This window comes from Carassius auratus, chromosome 36 (assembly GCF_003368295.1).
Source record: "Carassius auratus strain Wakin chromosome 36, ASM336829v1, whole genome shotgun sequence".
Lineage (NCBI taxonomy): Eukaryota > Metazoa > Chordata > Actinopteri > Cypriniformes > Cyprinidae > Carassius > Carassius auratus.
This window is the reverse complement of record NC_039278.1, coordinates 5,573,679-5,588,645: the sequence shown is the minus strand read 5'-3', so window position 1 is coordinate 5,588,645 and position 14,967 is coordinate 5,573,679. Positions and strand designations below refer to the sequence as shown.

Below are 14,967 nucleotides of genomic sequence, written 5' to 3'. Positions count from 1 at the left end.
TCAAACACATACAGACATTTCATATTAAAAGAGTGTTAATACACAGATTGGGACAAGGAACAACAAAAGAATCTCACCTTTGTGTTTTTGTATGGGAGAAAAACCTGTCTCTGAAAATAAAAGTGAATTTCCTTTTTTTTTTTTTTTTGGTTAACGCAGTATTTGACAATAATTTTGTCACCAATTTCAGATCCCTGATGTAATTTCTCAAAACTCTAAACACAAAAAAAATATTTGTAACAGACTGTCTTGTGTTCAAAATGTTGCATGTTGAGTTCATATCTTTAAAGAAGCCTTGCATTTGCAGAAGCATTGGTTCAAATAATTCATTTCTCATGAAATAACAGTAACATAACTTCAGATTACCCACACACAACATAACGTTGATGAGCTTGTTCAAGTGTGTTTGATTAGGGTTGAAGCTGAACTCTGCATGACTGCGGCTCTCTAGGACCGAACTTGCCTACCCCTGTTCTAGACTGTTTATATTAGGTGGACAGACAACAACATAAGAGACACAAACACAAAATCCTGGGTCCAAACCAGTTTGCTGTTTGCCAGAAAAATAATTCTCAGGAGTTGGAAATCAGAGGATGCCCCTTCCTATCAGAAATGGACAGTAGAACTCACTAGAGTGTCAGCATTTAAAAACGACAATGACAATAATGATATATAATTGCTATTATATATCTCGGACAGACTTCTCGACATTTCACATCTTTTCCAGATGGATACAATATTAAAATATTATGTTTTTGCCAAGTTAAAATGAGTTTGACTGTAAAATGTTTTCATCTCTTTATAAACAGTGTCCTAAAAAAAAGTCTGGGTCTCACTGTATCGCTCAGGCTGCACTGCAGTGTCTATTCACAGGTGCGATCCCACTACTGATCGACACGGGGGCTTTGACCTGCTCCATCTCTGACCTGGGCCGGTTCACCCCTCCTTAGACGACCTGGTGGTCCCGAGCTCCCCCAGGAGCACCATATCGATACCGAACTTAGTGTGGACACCTGATCAACATAGTCCACTGCAGCCCAGAACCCCTGAACTCAAGCGATCCGCCAGCCTCAGTCTCCCAGCAGCTTGGATTACAGGCGCGCGCCACTGCACCCAACGAGAGCTGCAGCATCAGCGCTGATACTCAATCTAGAGATCACTGACACCTGGAGTACAGCACAGCAGAACACTAGACTGACATTAGCCGTGGAGCAGAGTTTTGAATAAATATCTTTGGTATTTTTGTGTGAACTCAAAGCTTTAATCTCCAAACAGATCATCACAAAAAGTTTTCCAAACATCTGAACATAAGTTTAATTCAAAATATTATGTTGCAGATTTTTTTTATTCATTTTAATACATCAGACTTTTATTTAATCTAAATTAACTTACCGGTTAATACATGAATCATTTACTAAAATTTTGGATTTTTAGCTTGTCCTTTTACGTGTTTTATTTATAATTTGCATGTATGTTTATCACATGTACACACAGCTCATTAATTCTATTGTGGCAAACTTTGCTGTTTATATTCCTGGAAGAATTAAAATAATTAAGAGACTGAAGTGTCAGGTGTGGCACTGGCTGCAGTCCTGACAGGAACCTCTGGAGCACCTGTGACTGAAACTAATGCATGTTCTGCTGATACAACATCAGGAAATTATGAAGCAGCTGTGACAGAAAACTCTCTTTAAACTGGAAGCTCAGGGACTTGACCCTGTGTATTTTCTTAATCCATGTTACTGGTCTTATTGAGAATATTTTTTTAATTTATTTTTGAATTTGAAATCATTACTTATTGTTCCTGGGATATGCTCACTTTTCTCTGCTGTTATGTGAGGCAGCGCTGCAGTCGAGCCCATCATTCAGATCTGCCTCTATTCCACTACACAATGCTCACTTTTCACAAGAAAATCAAAAACTGATGAATTAAACACCACTTTTTTCTTGTTCAGTAAGCTGGAAATCACAACAGTTTGTACGTTGTCCAGTTTGCTCCATGATGTATGTGGTCAACAAACATGCAAGTAATATTACCAAATACATATTCTGCTGCCTAAAGCCAAAGCGGCAGATGCTACCAGGGTTTGGGAGCTTCGCAGGATGTTTCTCTGAGGCACGGAGCGACAGTGACAGGAACCTCTGGACCATGAGAGGATCTTCTCGGACCACTATGGCCATCACATGGAGCTCTTCCACAAAGCTAACTGTGACAGGGCATTTTTGGGACTGTACCTAAAGTAACACTGCCTGATGCTTGGCTTGTGCAAAAACTAAATCCAATTGTATTAGTCCAATCTTTCTTTCCTATTTCTGTAATGTGTAAACAATCTTTAAAAAGTCAGTAAATCAAAATCCTACACATGACTGAATAATAATAAATGATAATTCAGCGTGCTGACAGTGGGCCTGTCCAGTCAAGAGATATTTAAAATGTTACGGTTTTTCTTTTAGTCAGTCATTTAGTCACTTGTGCACATAAAATCAATATTTTGAGCAAGTTACAGGCATGTGCTCCATTGTGTGGTGCTGTTTGTACGAATTGTTTTGATAAATGCACATACTGGTTTACAGATATTGAGAATGATTCAAGAAATGCACTACTGTAAAGCAACTGAGAAAAAGTCAGTAAAACATCTATGATTTAACGTGTAAAACAGCGCCACCGGCTGGTGATGGAATGCAGATGTTGAATATGAACAGAAATGTCACATATCTTCCAGAGAGAGGCGATATAGGACCAGTCATTTGTCACGATATACAGAAGCAAATGCAGCTGCTGAAAATATCTAGTTTAAAAAAGGTTACACATTTGAAAGTGAGACTATGTCAAATCTTTAAATAATCTTAACTGATCCACCTGCAGGTACAAACACAAAAGTCTGGGTCTCGCTGTATCACTCAGGCTGCACTGCAGTGTCTATTCACAGGTGCGATCCCACTACTGATCGACACGGGGGCTTTGACCTGCTCCGTCTCCGACCTGGGCCGGTTCACCCCTCCTTAGACGACCTGGTGGTCCCGAGCTCCCCCAGGAGCACCATATCGATACCGAACTTAGTGTGGACACCTGATCAACATAGTCCACTGCAGTCCAGAACCCCTGAACTCAAGCGATCCGCCAGCCTCAGTCTCCCAGCAGCTTGGATTACAGGCGCGCGCCACTGCACCCGACGAGAGCTGCAGCATCAGCGCTGATACTCAATCTAGAGATCACTGACACCTCGAGTACAGCACAGCAGAACAATAGACTGACATTAGCTGTGGAGCAGAGTGAACTAGTTTTTAAATATGCTTGCCGTATTTTCACAAGTATTACTTTACAAAGCTCCCATCTGTATCCTTTTCAAATTTGAAAATATTATTAACTCAAAATCACAAAGTAGCCTCACCACACCTAATAGCTGCTTCACCCAGACCTTTCATTTGGAGCTGTTCTCTTTTATTTTAATACTTTTTTATTTTCATTATTAACCATCACAAGGTCCTCGTTTCCTGTTTACTCTAAGGGTCTTTAAAAATTGAAAGAGTAATTGTAAAAAAATATAAAAAATTTAAATCATACAAATAATATATCCGTTTATTCATTATAAATGCTGTGTTTTGGGAGATATATGAAGTACTTTTGTACCTGTTTACCACAAAATTCCTCAACTACACCAATAGCTTAAATGTGTATTTATTTTTTAAATGGAAAATCACTTAAATTATTATCTTGATAATTTACTTTAACTTAATTTATTAACTTTAATTATCTTAAATTTAAGCCGTTTCTGGATATTGGTTTAGGAGTAGAATTCTGCCATCTGCTGGTTAGAGAAATACTTCAGTTTTTGAAAGAATAGTGAAGTGATCATAAATATTATATTACTGTTAATATTTTTCAAGTGAACGCTCGAAATATAATCTTTAGGTACTTTTCTTCCAGATTGTGAAACATCTTCAGCATGTGACTATAAGGAGGATGACAAGCAGCAGATATTAAGATCCAAGTTCTGAGGTTGTTTATGCACTGAAAACAGCCATATGCTTGTAAGATAAATAAAAATCATCATGACAAGTGACAACCCTTTGACAGTATTGTGCACTAGGGTGGGAGGGACAGCAGGGATACTGAGATCAATACTAGATTAATAATGATTTGTTTTTTAATTAAACTAACATTTTGTATTATATTTTTTGTCAGAACAGTTATTGTTATGAAGGGTATATTAAGTGTTAGTTGTTCTGAAAGTTATTTAAGAGTAAACTCTTTCGAAAGAATAAAACTCTTATTTAACTAACATGCAAATAACACTGAAGTATTCCTTTGTGTGTGTGTGTGTGTGTGTGTGTGTGTGTGTGTGTGTGTGTGTGTGTGTGTGAAGATGATGAGATGAGAGAGAGAGAGAGAAAGAGAGAAAAGGAAATGAAAGGAAAGGAAAATCCAACAAAACAACAAGAAAGAGACAAAAAAAAAACATAGCAAAGGAGCAAATTATGAATAAAACTAAACAACAAAGCCCAAGATCCAGGGTCATAAAAATAGATCAAAATGTTAAGTAATAAACAAAATAATACAATATAGAAAATAAAAAATTAGATTATTACAGTAATTTAGTTTTTTTTTTTTTTTTTTAATTTCTCTGAGACATCATAATTTCAGGACCGTATGCTGTGACGTGCTCTGTCCGCTGCTGTCCTCCTGACCGACAGAGGGCGCACGTGCGCGTCATAGTGCCATCAGGCCCTGAGCGTCGAGTAGTCAACTCAACACCTGTAACAGCTAATTCAAAACATAACGACGCCAACTCTCCTTTCCCATGGAGTATTTTTGACAATGCACCGGTAACTCAAAACAATTCATATCTGTCAACATATCAGAGGACTTGCGTTAATTACGAATAGTTATTTTGTTTCAGTGTCATAAAAACGACTGGTCTGTTAGCCAGCTAGCTAGCCAAACAGCGCACCTTGTTTTGTGCCAGTTTCAGAAATTAAATATGATTTTAATTTAGGAACTGAGTGTGTTATAGTACATCGTGCTGAGTGAATAATTTTGTAAGGTGTCCTATATTTCAGAAATGATTCAGCTAGCTGCTAACGTTAAGTCTGTTTTTAACAGCGCTGTTCTATTCAAAGTCACGTCATATTTAAACTTATGCTTTCACTTCCGACTGTTTGCTTATGCAACAAAAGCTTTATTTTCTTGGGACGATCCACTTAAGGACTGTCCATGCGCCCTGCGAAGAAGTCTTTATGCTCTGTTCGCTTAAAGTATCTAAAGAACCGGTTTTTTTGCCTTTGGCTCTCTCTCTCCGTGTGCGTGTATGTGAGTGTGTGTGGCTGCTTGAAAATAGCGTCAGAGATATTTTTAACAGTCTGCTGTCCGTCCAGATATGTGACTTGTGTCAAATGCCGTCGTTCCATTGCTATGCAGGGTCTAGATTCAGAATGCCTGACCATAAAGTCACAGAAAACACAGCTCTACAAGTACTGGAGAAAAAAAGCTGTAGAAACAAATATGACTCAGGAATTGCTATAGATACAAACATTTTAATACAAAGAAACATTAAGTAACACATTAAATAAAAAAAAATGACATTTTGAAGTATAATTTTTTTTATTATTATTATTATTATTTTCATTTTTTTCAGTGTAGTCTCGTATCAGGTCCAGGTCCCAGTTGTTGAAAGATCTGAATACGAGTAATCTGGTTTTGGAAATTAAATGTTTTGCTGTTCAGGAACAGGTAATTAAATTTATTTTATTTTCCTGCTTTTTTATTATTATTATTATTTTTTTTTTTTTTTAAGAAAATACCTTATCCAGAAAATACCTTATCCACGTTACTAGTGCTCTAAATTTAGATGTAGATGTGTATATAAACAACAAGCGGTAGAATAATAAACCCAGGGTCACTGTGTTTTTCAGTTTCTTTTAAAGAAAGCTAGGCTTCTTAGAACTGTAAACTGTGAACCCTTATGCTGGGCTGAAAATCATTTACCATGTAAACATCTCATTATGCTGTATGTCACCAAACGGGTTCAATCTTTTTGTCAACTTCTTTTCATTCAATTAGCGCAGGTTTTGTATTTGTTGTTAGAACTGGCCTCATTGATTTCAGCTTTTGCATCTCAGTTTTTGAGTGAAGAAAAAAAAAAACATTATTTGTGGATGATTTTGTTGTTCTCTCAAAAATTAAGGTTCATAAACTCATTACTGCATAAACAATAAGACCTACGATCAATCTGTTCCAAAAAATTAATATTTATTTATTTTTTCTTTCTGGGAAGTTGTTATACACTGTGTGAGTAAAGTTAGTAGGTTTTAATCCAGTGTGATAACATTACCATTTTTGGGGTGGGATCCTCTCCGGGTCAAAAAAACTGGAACACAACATAAAAAAATACATAAATCAAGTGTAAAATATAAATATGAGTATACAACCCCTGTAGCTAATACTAATGTCCATGAACCAATTTAAAGTTTTGTTACATTTTATTCCATCCATGATCCCACCCTTCTGATGCAATCTGGATATTTCAGTTTTTTTGGGATCTAACGTATCTCAACACTTCTGAAATGTTTTGACCAACATTATACAATAGTGAAGGTTTAATTAGTTTTTCAGCATCTTTTTTTCAACCCAGTTCCAAGAGTTGGTCCAATCCAAATCCATTTTCTTTGGAATCTTATGGTCGTGACGACATTGAAAGAATCTCTTTTTGTGATTGCAGGGAGGTTACAGGTGTAGCTGGGGTTTGGCAGCTATGACCATGGTGCTGTGTTGGGGTGGTCTGTTGGTGTTGGTGGCCCTGTCCCGGGCCCTGGGCTCTCTGCAGCTTTCAGAGGATGCTGCTGTGCCAGATGAATGGGTCCTGCTCCATGTCGTGCAAGGCCACATTGGGGCAGGAAACTACAGCTACCTGCGTCTCAACCACGAAGGACGTATTATCCTGTACATGCAGAGCCTTAAGGGAGACGCAGATCTCTACGTCTCTGACAAGACGCTGAGGCCAAACTTTGATACCTACAAGCTTCAGTCTACCACCTGTGGCCAGGACGTGGTGGTCGTCCCAGGGGATTTTGTTAGGCCTGTTGGGATTGGGATCTACGGACATCCATCCTACATGGAGAGTGAGTTTGAGATGAGGGTGTTTTACGACCAGACGGCACTCACAGAAGAGGAAGTGGAGAAAAACTCGTATTCCTCAGATGAGACTCCTGGACAGTCTCAACACTCTCAGGGCCCCGCGGACGGGACGGAAGAAGAGGAATCAATCCTGTGGACTATACTGATTGGGATTCTTAAGATCATACTTGAAATTTTGTTTTGATTTTGATGTCCAAGCTGCCAACATAACACATTTGCCACAGTTATAATTTTTTTTCTTATTTAGATCAAATCGGAAGGTTTTTTTTTCTTCCAGTTTTGGCAAAGAGCCAGAAATGCTTTGCCTGGGGTTTTGTTAAAATCTTGAGTTGCACCATCAACACTCTATAGAGAATATGTAAATATCTTCTGACGTTTTAATACGCAAATTCTGAATTTGTTTGTCAAATTAGATGGCATATCAACACGATTGAAATGTCAAACACGAATTCTCTTATATTTTATTGATGGAGTTAAAAACAATCTGTTGTGTGGTGCATTTGTCTGTCTTTTACTGACCTGGGGATGTGAATTTGAAGTTTTAAACTGCACTATGCAATCACACAAATCACCTTGTTACGAAGGTCATACTGTTGTGCCTATTGTGAAGACAAGAGTCTGTTGACTAATAAGCCGTAAAGACTTTTATGCACCTGTAGTTGTAAGATACAAATAAAACGACTTATTTTTGAAACTTGTTGTGTCCAGCTTCACTTTGTGTTCAGGGTTTTTTTTTTTTTTTTTTTTTGTGCAAATAGCAAATTGTTAAGTGCTTTGATGTTGCTGTGTTTAGTTACTGTGTTAATATACTATGATATTTTATAAATACTTAACTAGATACAGCTGTATTAATATGTATATTAGCTTCTATTTTTTTTCTTTTGTCTAACAATTTAATGAGTGTCAATTTTAGAACTTGTGGGATGGATATTACATTTACAACAATGCACCTTGCTCTATATATGTAAATACAAAAAAAAATGTAATGATAATAAAAACAAAAGTAATATAAATTAAAAAGAATGCAAACGTTGTGAATAATTTTATTTATTTTTAATCGTTGTGCCTGTTTGCATTTTAAAGAGGATCTCTATTTATTCTTTAATTTCATCGAATGTACATTAGGGTTTTTTTTTAATTATCAATCTTTATGTATTTTCACACATAAAAGACCAGCGTGTGATTTCACGTTGATTCTGTGTCGTGCTCTAGTCCTCATTAGGATCCACACCCAGTGCTATTAAAACACCACACATCATAGTAAAGGGCCAGTTATCAGTCATAATAAGAATGCACAAGTAAAGTATAAAAGAAAAATCGTGCACACCCCGATTTCTATTTATTATTAATAATTCAGGAGACAAAACCTACAGTCTATGGGCAAAACACAGCTCAATGCACCTAAAAGTTGTAAGCCATCCGCCATTAAACGCCAAGAAGAAGAAGAAGAAAACACAGCTCACGTCATATGTGAGCGACGGAAGCGCGCGCACTGAGAGAGCACACCATCACGACCTTCTGACAGGGAAACCCAATATTAATGTAAGACGCTGAAATTATAACAGCGGGGCTCCTGCTCATTTTAATTAGCCCGCATCATGTTTCGTGCTACGTTGGCGTTGTGTGGAAGAACGGCTGTTAAAAGGGTAAGTATGCGCATTGATGTTTGTATTGCGGGCAATAACCATGCAATATATTGCGTGTGAATATGATAGTGATGGTCATTCTGGAGCAACATCGAGGAGTCAACTCATGTCATGTGTTTTCTCAAACCAGTTCATCTCATCTGTCTCCGGAGAAAACGTACTTCCATCTAATTTGCGACTTCCATCTAATCTCATTGGAGTCGGGCGACAAAGTAAGCAAAGCTTTCTTATTTAATAAGTAAATATAATGCATTACTCCCCATTATTTCTCTGTCTCCAAACTACTGTAGTTATAAAACTGCTGCCAGAATAAAACTGTGAACTTTCTATTGTGATCTATACATCTCTTCAAACAAATGACAGACGGAGAGCCTCTATCAATTGATAATATTGTTAATATAGTCAAATGATCTCCAGCACAGCAGTGAACTGAAGATGTGTGACTCTTTCTGTAGAGAGGGCCTCTCCGGTGGGCTCTGATCTTCCAGTGGTGCACAGATGCGAGGCTGCTCTCCCAGCTCACCTGGCACCTGTCCACACCTGGCTGGAGTCTCTGGGAAGCTGTGACTGTGACCCTCTCGGTGTGGTTGACCTGCACCCTGATGTCTTCTCCGTTCCTGTCAGGTACCTGTCATTTTATTCTGTGAAGTATTTTTAGGCTGGAGTTAAGTTTCAAACTAATGAATATATGGTTGTTCTCGTTTCTGTTCATAGGCTGGACATTCTTCACGATGTGGAGGTCTGGCAACGTAATTTCAAACGAATAGTAAGTTACTACGTGGTGTACATTTATGCTTTCTGGTGTTAACTTTGCTCTTGTAATGCGCATTAGAGGCATAGTTTCACCCCAAAATGAAAATCCTCCGGTTAGCCAAGATGTAGATGAGTTTGTTTCTTCATTGGAACAGAATTGGAGGAGGTTAGCATGACATCACTTGCTCACCAGTGGATCCTCATTGAATGGGTGCCGTCAGAATGAGTCCAAACAGCTGATAAAAACATCAGAATAATCCACAAGTGATCCACACGACTCCAGTTCATCAGTTAACATCTTGTGAAGTGAAAAGCTTTGTGTTTATATGAAACCAATCCATTGAACAGTGTTGCCAATGGCGCATTTTTCATGCTACTTTAACGCTGTTGCAGGGGGTTGTTTTTCATGTACATTGATTGTAGTGACTCTAATAACATGGTATAAATGATAATTTTACCAGGGGAACCTCACTAAATAAAGTGTTTTTTTTTAAATCCCTTGGAACACCCTCGAAACACGATTTGGCTAGTTTTGAGTAGCAATTGGGTGTTTTTTTTTTTGTGAAGACCTGGCAACCCTGCCGCTGAGACAGTTTAAAATTTAAACCACTGCTTCTGGCTAAAATACAAGTCCTCTATCCATAAAATTGCTGTTTCCAGATAAAGCATTGAAAAAAAAAAAACATTCTAAACAAATATGTTGATGCATTTTAATGTGAGAGGACAACCAGGGATTACCTTTTTCACTGGAAAATGTTATTTTGAATTCTGGGTTTTGGCAAGAGTGCTGGTCTAAAGTTAAAACACTTTAATGATGGATTTGTTTTATACAAACATGCAGCCCATTCACTGCAGATGATTCATTTGTAAGCAAGTGATGTAAAGCTATATTTCCCCAAATCTGTTCCGATGAACAATCTCTTCTACATCTTGGATAACCTGAGGATGAGTAAATTTCCGGCTCATTTTTATTGTTGAGTGAAATGATACTGTCCCAGTCATATTCTATAAATCTATTTTTAAGTTTATCATAACATATGACAGTCATTCATTATTTGACTATGGTAGAGCCATGCAAAAGTCAAATCAAGAGCTGAAGTCAGCGGTGGAGGCAGGAAACCATGGAAGCAGAAAGGAAGCGGCCGAGCACGGCATGGAAGCATTCGTTCTCCGCTGTGGAGAGGAGGTTGATTTGAGCTTCATCTTAAAAACACAGATGTATGAAACTATCACTGCACTCACTGAAGTACTAAACAAATGCTCCTCTTTCTCGTTCAGGAGGAGTAGCTCATGGCCCACGGGGACCGACCAGCTATTATTACATGTTGCCCATGAAGGTGCGGGTGCAAGGACTGAAAATCGCCTTAACTGCCAAACTGGCTCAGGTGAGAGGAAGCACACTCTTAAAGTTTTACTTGGTTTGGAATGTGCTGCAGTATGAATAGTATAATGTACTAATAAAATATTTCTTAATATTTTAATACTTGTTTTATGCTTTTGGTTTTTAATTTTAGTGATGTGCTTGTTATGCATATTTTTGTTGTAGTTTTTCTGTTATTGTTTAGCCTTATTTTTATTTAAGTTTTAGCTCTAGTAATTTTAGGACTTATAATTTGAAATTTTTCATCTTAAGATTTATATATTTTTTTCAGCTTTATTCCAATTAATGGAAATTGTTTTAATAGTTTTAGTTAACAATAACAACACTGATACACTTATATCAGTACTAGCGGCAAAATGGTTTTCTTCATAAAAGTTAGTTGAAATGTGAAAAGTGAACGTCTTTATTTCTCCAGGATTACCTTCATATTGTGGACTCACTGGAGATTCCCACTCCAGACCCCCACTACCTCCTGGAGCTGGTCAAACACAGACAGTGGGGGGATTCAGTCCTCATCGTTGATGTGTAAGCATGCAGATGAGGACGCATATGTCTTTGCCAACCTGATATACATATTTGTGTCCTATAGTGAAATCTTTTTTTTGTTTTTTTTTGCATGCATGAATTTCAGAGGTGATGAATTCCCTCAGAACATTCTTAAGGCGACTGAAGATCTGAAAACAGTGAATATCATTCCAGCCATAGGTAAACATCACCGAAAGATTTGAAAGCTCCCTTAATCAAATATAGAGGAATGAAACCATTGCATCAGAGCTCTTTCATGATCTTAATACTGACGAGTTATGAAGGTAAACTTTGTTGTTTGGTGTTTACAGGTCTAAATGTCCACAGCATGCTGAAACACGAGAGTCTGGTTCTCACTCTGGAGGCTGTCAAATTTCTTGAAAAGAAGCTTCTTTGGCACGATGTGCGTTACACTCCCCTGTATCCCTTCAAACTCCCATACAGCGACCTGCCATGAACACAGCACAGACTTCAAAGTATTAAAAGGTTTATTTCATAAAAACAATGATCTTGAGGTCTCATTTCACATGTACAATGAATAAAAAAAAAGCATTTTAATGAATAAATAATGTTATTAGACATATATGAAAGATAAGGCATAGATCTCCCATCTTAGAGCAGAACGCTTCTTCTCTGTTGGAACCACATAAGTGTTGGGGTAGTACGTCTTCTGAGGTCTCTGCTACAGAGAAAGAAAAAAAAACACTCAGAATAAAGGAATTAGACAATTCTGTAAAAAAAAAAAGTATATGTAACTTACTGGTGGAGGCTGATACGTAAGTTGTTCCTGAGGACAAAAACAAAAGAATATATTTTTTAATAAAAGAAATCAAACTATATTGTGTATATATATGCATCTACTAAAAAAGAAATACATGATTAATGATACCCTAATGACCCAGGTTTTAACATCTCCCAGTCCTGCTTATACTGGAAAAACCTGATAGAGGATCCAAACACATCATGATCAGTCTTGAATCGTTTATTTAGTTTATAAAGATTGTATATTAATATAAAAGTATGCCTTACTTTGCCACTGGATCAGTTTTCTTCAAGTTCCTCATGTGAGGATGATTAAAAACTGGCCGTATAACTGAACTGAATCCGAGTGTAATGCAAACTGACAACCACGAGTCAAAAGAAACTGAAACTAGACATGAAAAGTGGACTTGCATGACTTTGGACGAAGTCGGACATCACTCTCACTGTGGGATCGAGTTTGTTGAATGGACAAATTTAAGATTCAAATTCGAAACCGTTTAGGATTGTTAAGTGTGAAAGTGTTTCTGACCATGCCTCTGATGTATTCTTGGAAAGCATCGGTGGGTTCCTCTGACACAGAGCTGGATCTGGCAGTATAGCTTCTGGTTTCATCAGTCTCTGAGTCATACTGCACACGAAATGCACCAATCCGCATACGTTCCTGACACTCCTCCAGCTCACTAACTGTACCTACAAAACATAAGTATATGATTACACACATGCATAATCTATAATGACTTCTATTTCCAATGACTGCTGTTCCTTTTAACTTTTTATTCATCCAAGAACCTCGAAAAAAGTATATTGGTTCCCAATAAATAAGTAAAAATTAAGAAGCAAAACTGATCATTTAAACATTGTTGATAATGCTAATAAAAATTAAACAAAATAAGCATATTAAAAGGATTTCTGATGGATTATGTGACACCGAAAACTGAAGTAATGGCTGCTGAAAATTCAGCTTTGCCATCACAGGAAATAAAAAAACCCAGTCATTTTAATTGTAATAATATATCACAACATTACTGGTTTATAGAATTTTATGTTGAAAAAATTATCAAATGCAGCCTAATGAAACCTTTCATTTGTGGTGTATACTATGCACATGCAGCTTTTCTGTTTAAATTGAATGTCCTTCAAGATTTGCTCAATGTGTTCTGTAGGAGAAGCGTTGCAATGAGGTCTTGTAACAATAATGACACGTAATACTTTTCTTTTAATGATGTTCTCTGTCATTACTTGTCTCACTACCATCCGAAACTGAGTGAAATATTGTAGAAGGTCCTTCCTCTGTCTCCAGCCTGTTGGGTGCTGTGGAGGGCCGAGTCGGTCTGTGGGCAACTGAGTGCTGTGAATACAAATCATAGTAGTGATTCATACCAGAGTCTCCATGATCATCCTCATTAAACGTGGAGGAGAAAATCTAGATATGGAAAATATGGATAAGTTATTGGTTAAGTGTGCTAAAAAAATGCTTTAACGTCACATGAAAGCATGAAGCAGGAGTGTTCTCTTCCCCCTCTTCTTTAATAAGTGCAGGTGGACTCTTGCCGGAGCTGCTGTGAGATGTTGGAGAAGTCCACTCGCTGGAGCTGTGACTCTGACTTCTCATGACGAATCAGATTTACAACATGACTGCACTACTTCAAGGCAAAACATGTTCTATAATGTGAAAATGAAATGCCCCCAAAAAAAGCACTGACGAGGATGAAATTTCTTCTCTTCTTCCTCAGGCAACTGAAGAAATTTGGTTTGAGCCCACAATCATTATACAGCACATCAGCTGCTATCTAACAGCAATACTTACATCACTGTCAGTTATATACAAGTCAGTCTATATCTCCTGTGCATACTGTGGTTATTGTGTTAAATGTGTGTAAAACGTGAATACTTGTGTTAAATGTGTATATTGTTCATGTTTATATTTATACATATAGCCTACTGTAAATTGTATTTAAATCATGTTGTTTGTACTGCCATCATGGCAGTCTTGTACATAATAGTTTCGCACGATGTATGACAATACAGAGAGATTTGAAACCGTTAACAATATTATCTGACCTCTCTTTGTTTGGGAATATTTCTGTATCCGAGTGAAGCCAACTGCTGATGGCTCTCCTCCTCAGAAAAGTCTAGACTCTCCATATTTTTATTAACAAAATAAACATATTCGATATTAGTTATATAAGTTACTTCGTATTTTCTGAAGAGAAAACATCTATCTGCTGAGTGAAAACAAATCTGAACTTCCTCAATGTAAGCAACATAGTGTAACGTTAGAAATAAGAAGGCTGTTGTGGAAAATTATAAAAAGAGAACATACGGGAAGTTTAAAGCACAATGTTTTTTTTTTCTGTTTTCCTCAGCTTTAAATGCTCATGTTTGATGGCTGTTGTCTTCAGTACCAAAACAACGGCGGCGGTTCCGTTCCAAACACACAGATGGCAGAGGAAGAAAGCGCGTCCATGACTGGGTGAAAGCGCGCTCTCGTGTACGGGAGACCTCTGATGACTTTAACTACACTATATTTTTATTACATATTTAATTACAGATTGATTGATCGATCGATCATTTGCCTTATTATTAAGCGCCTTTTTTTACTGTCCTTTACAAAGTAAATATCAAAATATCTTCCATAACATATTGGATCTCGTACAATTAAAAAAGCTTTCATTTTCACTTGATTTAATTTCTCTTCAGACAACAGCTCGGTAATTCCATGTTTCTATGCATAAAACAGTATTGTAGTTACAATGGAATCTTGG

General features: G+C 37.3%; 2 protein-coding genes and 1 long non-coding RNA gene across 6 annotated transcripts; 2 read left to right on the top strand and 1 right to left on the bottom strand.

The window, feature by feature from the left end:
• Positions 1-4,687: 4,687 nt before the first annotated feature.
• c36h6orf120 (chromosome 36 C6orf120 homolog) lies at positions 4,688-7,829 on the top strand. Of its 2 annotated transcripts, XM_026220978.1 has the most exons (3): positions 4,714-4,827; positions 5,637-5,731; positions 6,720-7,829. In XM_026220978.1, the coding sequence occupies exon 3, from the start codon at positions 6,753-6,755 to the stop codon at positions 7,317-7,319; it is 567 nt and encodes a 188-aa protein (XP_026076763.1). In that variant the 5' UTR covers positions 4,714-4,827; positions 5,637-5,731; positions 6,720-6,752; the 3' UTR covers positions 7,320-7,829. The 2 variants fall into 2 exon arrangements, with proteins under 2 accessions (XP_026076764.1, XP_026076763.1); XM_026220979.1 differs by lacking the exon at positions 5,637-5,731 and having other exon boundaries at positions 4,688-4,827.
• Positions 7,830-8,585: 756 nt separating this feature from the next.
• Positions 8,586-11,945, top strand: mrpl4 (mitochondrial ribosomal protein L4). The gene is made up of 9 exons (XM_026220977.1): positions 8,586-8,781; positions 8,912-8,993; positions 9,237-9,405; positions 9,496-9,547; positions 10,603-10,720; positions 10,813-10,919; positions 11,331-11,440; positions 11,547-11,620; positions 11,752-11,945. Exons 1-9 carry the CDS (start codon positions 8,734-8,736, stop codon positions 11,895-11,897), a joined length of 906 nt encoding a protein of 301 aa, XP_026076762.1. The 5' UTR covers positions 8,586-8,733; the 3' UTR covers positions 11,898-11,945.
• Positions 11,911-14,642, bottom strand: LOC113055036 (uncharacterized). Of its 3 annotated transcripts, none has more exons than XR_003277487.1 (6): positions 13,442-14,642; positions 12,732-12,892; positions 12,470-12,645; positions 12,330-12,380; positions 12,201-12,227; positions 11,911-12,122 (listed from the first exon to the last, which is right to left on the bottom strand). It is a non-coding gene; the product is annotated as an uncharacterized LOC113055036 (long non-coding RNA). The 3 variants fall into 3 exon arrangements; XR_003277486.1 differs by having other exon boundaries at positions 12,470-12,892; positions 13,442-13,550; positions 13,689-14,642; XR_003277485.1 differs by having other exon boundaries at positions 12,470-12,892.
• Positions 14,643-14,967: the final 325 nt, after the last annotated feature.